The 13625-nt window shown below is 35.4% G+C and overlaps 1 protein-coding gene across 2 annotated transcripts; it reads left to right on the plus strand.

Moving 5' to 3' along the window:
* Positions 1-707: 707 nt before the first annotated feature.
* On the plus strand, positions 708-3174 carry LOC122022417 (rust resistance kinase Lr10-like). Of its 2 annotated transcripts, XM_042580408.1 has the most exons (4): positions 708-1024; positions 1142-1469; positions 1549-1730; positions 1846-3174. In XM_042580408.1, exons 1-4 carry the CDS (start codon positions 718-720, stop codon positions 3030-3032), a joined length of 2004 nt encoding a protein of 667 aa, XP_042436342.1. In that variant the 5' UTR covers positions 708-717; the 3' UTR covers positions 3033-3174. The 2 variants fall into 2 exon arrangements, with proteins under 2 accessions (XP_042436342.1, XP_042436341.1); XM_042580407.1 differs by having other exon boundaries at positions 708-1469.
* Positions 3175-13625: the final 10451 nt, after the last annotated feature.

Here is a 13625-nt window from a genome sequence, read left to right on the forward strand (position 1 = left end):
GTGTTTTTAAAATATTTTTATGAATTTACTTGAGTTTCTGAAAAAAAATAAATTGAAGCTTTTTCTTTTTCATTTTTTTAAAATTTCATTTGAGATTTTTTTATACATTATTATTATTATTATTATTATTATTATTATTATTATTATTGGTGATGATTTGACATGGATTTGCGTGACAAAATGATGTTGCATGTTTTCTTTTAAATTGTTCCCTCGGGATAATCCTCTTCTGTACTTAGTCACTTATATTAATGACTAATAATTATCCATGATTTATACTCTGTCGAAAAATTTTGTGCGTAACCTACAACGTAGGTTATTGAATTGGACCAGAAAAGGCCATGTCGAATAGACTGATTGAATTAATCAGGTAGATAGATAAGTAGAATTAAATAAATATGGTCGAGTTAATCAGATGAAATGGATAAACAGAGGCAATTGGCTATTTAATTTTATTCATCGTCTACGAACGAAATCCATTGCCTATGCTTGCTTGGCTAAGTCCACGGATCAACATCGGAAGACTTGCTCAGTAAATACTAATTGACTTTGACGGCTAAGAATCCATGTGAGCCCCTCGTTTCCCAAACAAAATGTGGAAAAAATTGCGCCACGGAATCATGTGATCATGAACTACAACTGTACGTTGCTCTTTTTAAAGCAACGCTACCAATTGAGCACCAACAAAATTATATTACAGAGGGAGATCGAGAGATCATGAAAAGATCTACAACAGAATTCTTCTCCACTTCTCTTCTCCTCTTATTCTTTCTTACAAATGGAGTGCTCGGAGGATCTCAAAATAAAAGCTGGAATTCCTCTTGCGGTGTCCTTGTCGATATCCACTACCCGTTCCGCCTACAAAGCGACCCAGAGTGGTGCGGTAAGCCAGAGTTTGAGCTCATCTGTGAATCAGGAAAAGATGCAGTCTTGCATAAGTTGTCATCCACAGACAAGTACTTGGTCACCGAAATATCATATAATCAATCGCGCTTCAGGCTCGTCTATGCCGGTTATGCCACAGGTTCTAATAAATGCGTTCTTCCCAGTGCACCCTTCCCCCTAAATACACTTTTCCGCAGCAAAATAATGTTCCTTCGGGCCTTAATTGAATTTCGTTACAATAATCCTACATATGCAGACTGGCTTACACTTAGTCAGATTGAAAATCCTAATGGAAGATGGGCTAGTTTTATGAGCTGCAAACAGGAAATTCATAGCGATCTTTACAAGCCCATCCATTGTCTTACTGGGGAGAATAGCTCGACAACATATGCCATCGTTGACGACGATGCATATGCAATAGGCAACCTCAACAACTCATGTAGATTCGTAAACTTATTTCCAGTTGACCTAGATTCCTATTACAGTCTTGACATGGATGTATTTGAACTCCTGGCAAAAGGAGTCTGGATTGGATGGGATTTCACACCCTTTAACGTTTTCGAGTACTGTTGGAAAGACTTTTGGTAGGAAAATAACATTCAATTAACCTTAATTATCAAGTGTTTTCACTCTTTTCTTACAAATTAATTGCTAGCTCTGCAGGTCAGATGCATATTATTATTATTCCAGCGACTTGACATGGCGGATATTCGTTACCCTCTTTGGCGAATTGGAATTTTTAAGTTGCGTCTACTCGGCGGACAGTGCGCGCAACCATAATCACGTTATCTTCGGTTTTACAATGGTCTTAGTCATTGCACTAGATTTAGCTCTTTGTCTGCTAGGTATATGCTTTTACTTCATTGATTTTCCATCTGCATGCATGCAGTAACACTACTTAATATGTTAATATTGTCCGAATGCATAATTAGTTTGTTCGCTTTTCACTTGTTACCACAGTTTGCAGATTTGTGATGCCACCTCTATCAATTTATGCATTCCTCGCATACAATTATTGGAAGACAATTAGAAAACCCATCGACTCAGTTGAAAAGTTTCTGCAAATCCAGCAAACTCTAACTCCCACACGCTACGCCTACAGCGACATCATAGCTATGACGAGCCACTTCAGAGAAAAACTAGGCCAAGGCGGCTTTGGTTCAGTGTACAGAGGATACATTCTTGGTAAATTCCCTGTTGCCGTCAAGATGCTTGTCGGCAGCTCCAAGTTCCACGGCGAAGACTTCATCAGCGAGGTCTCCACGATCGGCAGGATCCACCACATCAACGTGGTGCGTTTGGTTGGGTTTTGCTCCGAGGGATCAAAGAGAGCACTCATCTACGAGTACATGCCCAATGGCTCGCTCGACAAGTACATCTTCTCTGCCAACAGGGGAAACACGTTCACTGTCGAGAAGCTCCATGAGGTGGCCCTGGGGATTGCTAGAGGCATCAACTACCTCCATCAGGGCTGCGACATGCAAATTTTGCACTTCGACATCAAGCCCCACAGCATCCTCCTCGATCGCAACTTCATTCCCAAGATTTCAGACTTTGGGCTTGCAAAATTGTACCCAAAGGACAAGAACGTAATATCCATAAGCGTTACCAGAGGCACGATAGGATACATAGCACCCGAGCTGATATCGAGAAATTTTGGGATCATATCAGACAAGTCGGATGTCTACAGCTTCGGAATGCTGCTAATGGAGATGGCCGGCGGGAGACATAATGTAGATGCGAGAGCTGAGAACACCAGTCAGGTTTATTATCCTTCTTGGGTCTACGACAAACTTGTTCAGCTGCATGTAAGTGAGAGCAGTCATGATATTGAAGAGATTGTAATCAGTGAAATGGAGAGAAAGTTGTCCATGGTGGGACTTTGGTGCATCCAAATAAAGTCAAGTAGCCGGCCATCCATGAGCAGTGTAATAGAGATGCTTGAAGGAGACGTGAATGATATACAGATGCCACCCAAGCCTTTCTTTTCCTCAGTAGAGCCAAGTCTGAGAGAATTAGAATTCTCCTCCACAATTTCATCTTCTGGAGAAGAAGAACTACATGATCAGCAGCATACTTTACGTCCCAACCATTCCGGATTGGCTTCATCTTCTATACAACTATCTGTCATCTTAGAGCATTCTTAAACTTAATATCTGCAAGTTAATAATATTGACTCTTATGTAATAAGAACTAATAAATAATTAAAATTTTACATATGAGATGAAGTAGATATTATCTCTATTCGATGCTCCCAACTGAGTAATAATATGTTGTGACAATTTATTATTTTCTTTGCCTACACTGTATGTAGCTATGTGACTAGAATCCATAAATGAGACATACTCAGCTCTATTTTCTTTTTTCAAGTATTTATAAAAGTAATTGTAAAGTAATGGTAAAATAATGACAAATCTAAATATATCCCATGTAAACTAAAGCAAAAGCATATGAATAAATATTATGAACAAAGCATAGCATGTGAACAAATATTGTATTTAATTAGGACATAACATATCTCATGTAAACCAAAATTTGTCTAACACTTATCTCTTTCATCTCCATAAAGCACAAGATATCTTATCTTAACAACCATACACTTTTAGGATGTCCTAACATAGCTTCATCAAATTCTATGTGTATGGTCTCATCTTCAGACATCAATCTGACAACATACGAATAGATATACTTGCATGTTGTTAGTAATATTTTTTCAATTTCTTTGTACTTGTCCTGATTACCATGAACATTTGAAAGAGCAAATGATTGAGGTTACACATTCTTCTACAATATTTTAAAATATTCATATGAGTATTCATGATAATTGATTTTTTTTTTTCAAATATCAACTTTTCATAAAAATTGAAAGTACCTTCTTCGTTGATAAAATTACCAACTCTTTAGGTCAGCTAACAATTGTTCCAACAACACCATTGATGATTGTTGGTCTAGACCGAATTGGGATAGGAAGCTTTGCTCCTTCATCTAAAACAACATCAATGGATACCTTAAAATTTCCTTCCCCAAGTGGAACATGATGAATCAATATATTTGAGCCTCCTTCTGATAGTATTGTGTCGTACGCTACCATATTGTCACGTTGTTCCACAATCAAATTATATTTTTCCCCCTTTAAGAACAATAAGAAATTATATATAAATATTTGAATTTAGAGAAAGGGAATTAATTTGACATAAAATTGAGAAATATAGAATCTCTAAGTTTGAAGTGTCGCATTCATAAACCTCTACATCATCTCCATTTTGGGTCGTTCATGTTTGAGGACTTGTTTGATATCACAGCCTCACAAGATCATTAATGACATGAGCAAGTTGAGTCTTCAATTTCTCTACTTCAGCCTTAAAGCTCTTATTCTCCTCCGACTGATCTTTGAAATTGTTCATCAAACTCTTTGGGACTGATTCTCTATTCTTTCTTATAGTTTTAAAGTAGAGTTGGGGTTTTACACATTCTCCCACACCTATAATGCGTTCATAGTGTTCCCGATTTCCTAAGACAATAGTTAACGCATCATTCATCCCAGAAGATTTGAACTCTCTTTTGACTTTATTTTCCAAGAAGTCATCATACAATAAGTGATGTAATAAAACAATCCAAAACCTCCCATATTATTTAGCTAGACAATATGATAATTAGATGAAACTAAATATTTACAATGTTTTCAGCGACTTCTGCTATTGCTATATTTGTTATGTTGCTAGATATATCCTCGCGGGCTTTATGCCAAAACATCGATCTATCAACTTCCTCATTTTCAGCAATTAATTTTTTCTCCCTCTACAATTCCAAAATTGATCAGTTGAATAAAATGCTCCATAGCTTATCAATTCAACCTCCAAGCCAATGTAACTCTTACGAAACAGTTTGTGATGATATTTAAAATGCATCGTTCATTCTTTTTTACTTTTTATGAATAGCATACATCATTCTATGCTTGAATTAAGTATGGAAATAATCTTGAAAGCAAAATATTAACACCATTATGTAAATCGAGACAAAAGAATACTAATATGTTGAAAGCAAAAGATTAACATTATGGAAATAATCCTCTATATTTCAATTATATAACTTTAGTATAACTTGCTGCAATTTTTCCTTATAACTTGTTGTATAACTTACTTTAAAATGCAAACAAGAAAATTGGTATAGACGTACAAATCTTGAATGATAATTCAAAGACTTGCAAATGCAAACTAACAAACAACACCATACAAATCTATAAATGCAAAGACTTGCAAATGCAAATGAACAAACAACACCATACTTTCAAAGACTTACTGCAATCCTTAATACCATTACGTACAGACTTGCAAATGCAAACAAACAACACCATACAAATCTATAAGTTATACAACAAGTTATATAAGGAAAAATTGTCTGTGAGATATTTCAAAGATTTGCAGCTATACACCTAGTGCACAGTCACAAGATTTCATGCAACCCTAACAAATTTTGAAATCCCAACACTAAGAACATCATTGTCACTCAACATTCAAAGTGAGTTCAAAAGATGAATCCTTCAAATGTTTAAGATGAACATAAAAGGAAACATGACAATATTCATATGAGTACGTACCTATGATGGATGAAGTCTCTCATCTATAAATAATTTTCAAACTGCTTTTGGGATCTGATATTGACCTGGTGGAAAACTCAATTTTTCAAGATTGTCTGTATTTGGCCAAATAAATTTGCTAGTATCATGCCCCAGGGGTATAGTTCCCAGTACCCCACTCGGTGACAATATAATATAAGAAACCCTAAGAATCATCTAAACAGAATAATCAAGAGATATGAAAAATAGATAAAATAGAATCCTTAAAGTGAAATAAAAAAGATGGTAAATGAAGAATATTAAAAAGTGAAGACTATGAGCCTAACTTTATATCAGAGCTTTATATTGGAGTATTGGGTCACCCATATGTTATTGTGGTAGCGCGATGGCTCGCGGTCCAGAGCACCTGACCGTACACCCGAGGCGTAGTGACGTGATGTAGCCCTAAGTTAGTGTTTATTATGTCTTCCACCGGTGAGGATTGATAGCTCGTACGTCAGATGACATTTGTGATTGTCTTATACTCTAAGGAGGCTTTTAGCCTATCTATGTGATATTACATTCTGATGATATTGGCTCAAGTGATTCACTTTTTAGTTGATTTATCATATTTAGATCATTGATATACATGTTGATATTACCATGATAACTTGTATACCGATTGATTAAATAATAAGATTGGAGAATTGATTTTAATTGATGATGATAAGGTGAAGATCCTAAACTCAAATATAAAAATATTACCTAATTATAGATAACGAGAACCAAAGATGATTATGTATATATATGTATAAATGGAGAACTTTAAGAATAACCTAAAGTTGTAGCGAAAGATTGTGATTTACTCTACTTCTTTAACTTCTTAAACAAGATTAAATTCATACACATTTTTCTTGGGTATCCACTTAGCCATTTGGATAACTTTCTACATTCCTTGACCTCCAGTTTTGCAGACACAGGGATTCTTTTGATATTATAGTTGGTCCTAGCTTTACATAGAGTTGCTCAAAGATCTCGACGTATTGATTCCTAGTTTGTTTTAGCAAGCTCCAGCAAAGGCCACAGCTAGCTTCGACGGCTATTGTGCTTGGTTAGAAAACAGGGCTGCAACTACGGCTTCACTTTTCCCACTTAGCTAGTGGTTCGGCGAGCTCCAGCAAACTCAAATGAGCTCCGATGGTGCTGCCGAGAAATAGGACAGCAAGGAAGGGGAAGCTTGTTGCTTCTTGCCGTTGGAGAAGAGAAGAGAAGAAGAAGGGTTGCAAGCTTCGATGTGGAAGAGAAGAAAAGAGGAAGAAAAAGGAGGAGGTGAGGGGTGCACGTGGGTTGGTATGGGTTGTATTTTTTTTTCTTTTTTTTTAATACTTAACAGCTAGTGAGTTTGTTTTTGAAATCTCGTCATTTTTTATATGTTGAATTCATCACAACAGTTTCACTTTGTGGTGCTAATTCGAATACATTCTACAACACAAAATATTAGCTGATACTATTAGTGGAGAAGTTGAATAGGAATAAGAAAATAATCAACATACAAGCTAGATAATTATATAACTAATATGACAAGAATGAATTAAAGAAAGTAATGACAACATAGAGTTGGAAAGCTAACTTGAATTGGGATTGTATTTATATATTAATCTTACCAATATCTCTTTCCATAATTTTTATTTTATATTTTCTGGAACAGTAGGCCAAAACTTTATGTTGATTGGCACCATGGTTCTAGCAACAGAGCCAATGTACAATTGCAATGTCTTTCCATTTGCATTGTATAATGGTTGTCCCATGTCATCATAATCTATCGTCACTTTTTTCCCCATCTTGTAGCTACAATGAGTTTACACATTGATGTAGGACCTCTCTCGTTCTTGTGCACATCTACAGAACGTTCTTCTCCATCAGTAACTCCATGTAGCCCCTCATCAACTACTCCATGTAGCTTTACATCGACTACTTCATGTATCTCCTCAACTGCTACTCCCTATTTTTTAGGGCCCATCGAGTATTGTCTGCATAAGAACATAAATAATAGTAACATAAACATGACAAATATAATTACAATAACTCAAGCATAAATAAATAACAACACAAGCATAAACATGACATAAAATTCATAACATAATTTTTTTAAAATGCATAAAGCATCCTTTCTTTTTCATAGCATAAACATTACATAAAAATGCAAAACATCAATTTTTTTTCTTTTTCATGTCCCAAGCAATTTCTAATCTAAAGTATCTTTCATAGCAAGAATGCAATGAGTATCAACATCACCAATTGGTTGAGAGTTCGAAATACTGCTTCAATTATCATCATCTCCCTCATAACATTTATTTGGAACTGGGAGCACAATTGACCACCTCTTTTTTAATGAGTCATCAATATAAAAAGACTTGGTTGACTTGACTTGCAAGCACAAATTCATCATTCGCGTGTCCTCGTTTGTTTAAATTAACCAAGGTGCAACCCACGCACACTTGAAAAGAGGAACGTGAAATTGATGATAATTTAATTTCCATATTTCTTCAATCATTCCATAGAAAGACACATCAGCTAGAAAGAGATTCTTATCTTTAGCACTACAGACAAGCATGGTGATGGCAACTGAAGAAACCCCACTATTTTGACAAACTCTGTCATCATCCCGCGCCTTTGTTTGGTATAAATTGTCATTTATCACATAATTATTATACTTAAGAATTTGTACACGTGGTCCATGGGCCAACCATGTTAATGTTGATGTCGTTCCACCATTGCAACTGTCAATTTCAGTAGCCACCTAACATATATTCAATTTGAATATGGTAATTAAAAATAGTAGCTACAAGTTGTTCACCGCAAATGATAGTAAAAAATTGATAAATCTAGTATAAACCTTTCCATGAAACCAGTCAATAAATCTCTTGTTGTGAGTATCTTGTATCCACCTTTCATCTTTCTCTTTTTTGAGAAACATTGATTTCAAGAAGGTTTTATGTTTACTCTAGAAGTATTAATATATAAATTTGTGTGAGACATTAGATAATCTCTTTTAGTATGCAGAATTATAAATAATACAATACACTTACATTATATAGGGAGATACTTCTTCCATATTTTCTAGCACAGTCAAATGTGCTTATTGCAGATCCACTTGTTGCACTATAATTGGTGCGTTGCATGTTTGGAAGCTAGAAACATTTGCTTTTAGGTCTCGAATTGATTGAGGGACCCCAATAGGATCAATGTCATTGAGGTATTCAGAACAAAACTCAATTACTTCTTCTGCTAAATATTTCTAAACAATGAAACATTCAGGATGTTTTCGACTGCCTACATAACTCTTAAGCACCTTCATGCATCTTTCAAATGGATACATCCATCTAAAGTAAACTGGTCTACATAATCGGACTTCTTGAATAATATGGATTGTTAAGTGAAGCATGACATTGAAGAAAAATGGGAGAAAATATTGCTCCAATAAGTAGAGTTTAACAACCAAGTCATATTGCAGCTTATCTAACTTGGCTACATCTATAACCTTGCAACAAATATCTTTAAAGAAGAAGCATAATCTTATGATGGCATATCTAACATGTTTTGACAACGCATCACATATGACTATTGGTAGAAAATGCTACATTAAAATATGACAATCATGGGATTTCAAGCAAGTCAACTTCAACTATGATCTATGCACACAATATTGTTCATGTTTGAAGAGAAACCTTCTGGAATTTTTATATCCTTTAATGACTTGCACACTTGTAACTTTTCTTTTTTTGTGAATTAGCACACATCGAGAGGAAGATATGTTCTCTACTCCCCAACTATAGGTGTTAATTCAGGCCTAATTCCTATCTCAATCATGTCCAACCTAGTTGTCACATTATCCTTGGTTTTTCCTTTAACATTCATCAAAGTATTAATAAAATATTCGAATACATTTTTCTCGATGTGCATAACATCGAGACAATGCCTAACATGTAGGTGTTTCTGTTGGTGCAATCGACCTCTAGGATTTTGATGTTTGACAATATAGCTAAGTCTGGTCAGTTTGACCAAGGGTTGATCCAAACAGGACTTGATGTTTGAAAGAGAGAATCTAGTCAAGACTAGATGACTAGTAAAGGTAAGTCCTAACCTTTGTTTCTTATCTATTATGCTAACTCAGTGTTGTAGGAAAGTCCAGCTAGGTCAACGGGTCGATCGGATAGCTGGCATGAAGTCTAGACAAGGTCAACGGGATGACCGGATGTCTGGCAAGATGGTAAGTTGAGGTAAGTCACTGGAGGAGAGTAACTTTGTGAGGACGTGTTCCCTGTTTAAGGGAACAGTAGGCGTCGATCTAACTTAGATCCATTTGAAAAATCTAAGTTGAGATCTTGACTAGATTATGGTCTCGAGGAGATAGAATCTAATTACTACTATATTTATTATATTGTGCTAATTTTGTTTTGCAGAGCAGTATAATTTTTATTGCCTCGGCCTAACCTTTTCTTGCAGGAAAACAAGTTGCTAGAAAAGGGGGTCCGGGCGCTCGGAAGGGATCCGGGTGCCCGGAACTAGTCCGGGCTCCTGGAACTGGTCTGGGCGCCCGGAATGTCAAAACCTATCTCGTCACCAGCTTGGAGCGCGTTGATTGGGTAGGCCAACGTCACGGTCCAGGCGCCCCGAAGGGATCCGGGCACCCAGAACTGCTTATATAAGCAGTCTTCCTCCAAAAGCCAAACACAACTTATTCTATGATTGCTCTCTTGCACGCTGCTCCAAAGACGCTCCTGCGATGCTGTGAAGCTCCTCCGACAACCTGCGACTCAGATTCATTTTTCTTGTTGTTAGTATTTTTTATAGTTCGTGTACTAAATTGTGTAATACTTTTTGTGAATTATTAGTGATTGTCCAACGAAAGTACTCTCACGTGCATGCCTTGGAGTAGGAGTCGACGAAGGCTCTAAACCAAGTAAAATTGGTTTGTTATGATTGCTTCAATTTTTCACTTCAGCTGCGTACTCGATTTAACTAACGATTTTCGATGATGGTTATTCACCCCCCCTCTAGCGAACTTTACGATCCAACAAGTAGTATCAAAGCCAGTACCACTCTGAATTGGTGCAACCACCAATCAAGCAAATGGGGTCTTTTCAAAAGAAAAATTTTATATTGTTTTGGTTTAAAAATTATTCTTACGCCTTTCATTTTTTTTTTTCCAATTTTTTTTTAAAAAATTAACTTCAATTTTTTCACTATTAGTTTAAATTGACAAAATAACCATTCTAGTAAAATTTGTCATAATACTTATTATTATTATTTTTTTATTATTTAAAAAAAATGGTAAAATATCTTTATTTCTGTATCTCCCACACTGCTTACCCCAAGACAAAGTCTTGGAATTTACTTCTTGTCTATATTTTTGCAAGTATACCAATGTCTATTCAAAAAAGACGGAGCATCCATGAGCCACCATCATACGATCAAGAAGATTTCAACTACTAGAGGCGAGCAATGGAATGGTTCTTAAGAAGTCTAAATTTTAATAATTTGCTGATATTGAGAAAGTCTTCTCGGGACTCAGAATTGAACAAAAATATAAGTAAACTTATTTGTAATATTTTACCTAACAATGTTTTATGCAGACTAGAAAAGTACAAGAATGCACATGATCTTTGGACCCAGTTGATCAAGCTACATGAGTCGTTAAAGCTAGAGGATCAAGTCGAAATTAAATATGGACTCGAGTCAAATCCAATCGAAAAGCCTACTAAATTAGGGGATGCACTTAAGGTTAGTATAATTTATCAAAATACCCCTATTAGTAGTAGTTTAAATAATCTACATGATAATTCAGATAAGTATGAAATTATCCCAAGTATGGTGCATGATAATCTAGATTTACATGATTTAAATTCAAAACCACAAAATAATCTAGATTCTGATCAAGTCAATCAAGACTTTGATCAATTCAATTTGGAATCAACTTGACTTGGTCAAACAGAACAATGACCAAATCAATTTAAATAATTCAGATAAGTATGAAATTATCCCAAGTATGATGCATGATAATCTAGATTTACATGATTTAAATTCAAAACCACAAAATAATCTAGATTCTGATCAAGTCAAGACTTTGATCAATTTGGAATCAACCTTGACTTGGTCAAACAGAACAATGACCAAATCAATTTAAATAATTTAGTTAATTTAGAAAATTTAAAATTAAGTGAACATTTAGACATAAGTAAGTCAAACATTAAAATAAATTCAAATTTACAAGTTAAAAATGAGAAAATGGATTTAGATAAAATCAGTAAATATCTTAATAGAGTATTTAATAATCTAGATAATATCAGTCTAGAAAATTTTATCTAAAACCAAGATAATTTAATTAATAAAAAATTAAATTTTAAAGATAGGACTAATCTAATAAATTCAACTAATAATGTAAACTTAAAAGATAAAGAAAATATGAGGATAAATTCAAACACTTCAATAAAACCAAAACCAACTTTAATAAATTCAAAATTAAATATTAAAGAAAATTTGAAATTAACAATTAATAAAAAGATAAACCTTAGAAATAGAATTCAAACAATTTAATCAATTCAAATTTAAAAACTAATAAAAACTTAAACACTAAAAATAACCTTAACTTAAGATTGAAAGAAAATGTAAATATTAAATACACTCTTTTAAGGACAATTTGACTCATTTAATTAATTAAAAATTAAAATTTTAAATTTAAATTATAAATTAAATATTAAATCTTAACTAAAATTACCATCAAGTTTATTACAATTACAAAGGTAATCGATATAAAACCTAAAACAACCGGTTCAATAATTCAGGGTGATCCGGCAGTAAGGACGGAGGACCCCCTTGGAGGGAAGTTAATGACACGTAGAAGTCAAAAGTCTAAGGGCAAGAGGAAGTTCGGCTGATCGGGTCAACCGGGCGAACGGGTCAGAACAGAATCAAAGAACCCTACGGGAAGTCGGGTCTCCGATGCTCATGGCGAGTGAGGTTGCTAGGCCGAGCGAGTGGCCCGCTCGGCCGAGGCATAAGGCAGCAATGTCGTGAGCTGCCTCAGCTGAGCACACGACCAGGAATCTCCCGAGCGGACCAGTACCTGCGTCCGGTCGGAAGTGATGGGGCTGCCGAGCGGCTGGGCGCTCGGCGTGGGGAGAGAAGAGACAAAAGGACAAAGGAATATTCTCTGACAACAAGCATGTTCGAAGACTAAGCCATGCACAGAATCCTATGACGGAAGGTTCTACTGTCCCATCAGAGAGGTGCTCAGACTGTAGTAGTATGATGTCAGGCAAGCTCCTCTGGCAAGCTCATACTGAGGTATGGTGAGAGGACACGTGTATGCCTCGGTAGGTGTGCATAAGCCTCTTCACAGCTCTATATAAGGGTCCTCATACTTCGCCGGAGGTACGCATTCTCTGAGATTCGAAGCCACCTTTGTATTTGTCTCTTGCCTGACTTGAGCATCAGAGGGTCATCGCCGGGAACCCCTTCCCGGCCCGACTTCCTTGCAGGTTCGCCGGAGATCCACGTCATCAAGCCGGAGAGCGCCGCCTGCCCAGCGTCCATCGACTTAGCGTTCGGACAGGATCACAGGGGGAAGGCTTTAAATTAGTTGACACCTCCAAAAGTAATAGGTTACCTGGCAGGGTAATTAGGACTAAGTTAAAAAGAGACAAAAGTTTAATTTGACAAATGATACTGGTGAAGTTTTGGATGATAATATGTTAGGGAAGCTCTGTTTATGCAGGTCTAGGAAGATATGATTTCGACCTGATGCATTTGGCTTAGTGGAACTAACTGAAGCTAATGATATTCAGGTGACTCACCAGAACTCAGAAGTTTATCCAAAGAATATCTGTTTGTTAAGTCCAAAGCTAAACCTGAATCTAAAACAAAGTTAAACCAAGTTCTGGAATTGAATTTAATTCATCTCACAAAAATTATAGTATTCCTAGATTCAAAACATACATTGGGTCAGATGACTAAGGACGGAAATTCAAACTCAAATGAATTTAAATTAATTAATTAAATTAAAATTAAAATTAAATTAAATTAAAATTAAATTCAATTAGAATTAAAATAAATTAAATTTACTTCAATTAAATTAAAATTAAATTAAATTTAATTAAAATTAAATTAAATTCAATTCAATCCA

This window comes from Zingiber officinale, chromosome 9B, assembly GCF_018446385.1.
Source record: "Zingiber officinale cultivar Zhangliang chromosome 9B, Zo_v1.1, whole genome shotgun sequence".
Classification (NCBI taxonomy): Eukaryota; Viridiplantae; Streptophyta; class Magnoliopsida; order Zingiberales; family Zingiberaceae; genus Zingiber; species Zingiber officinale.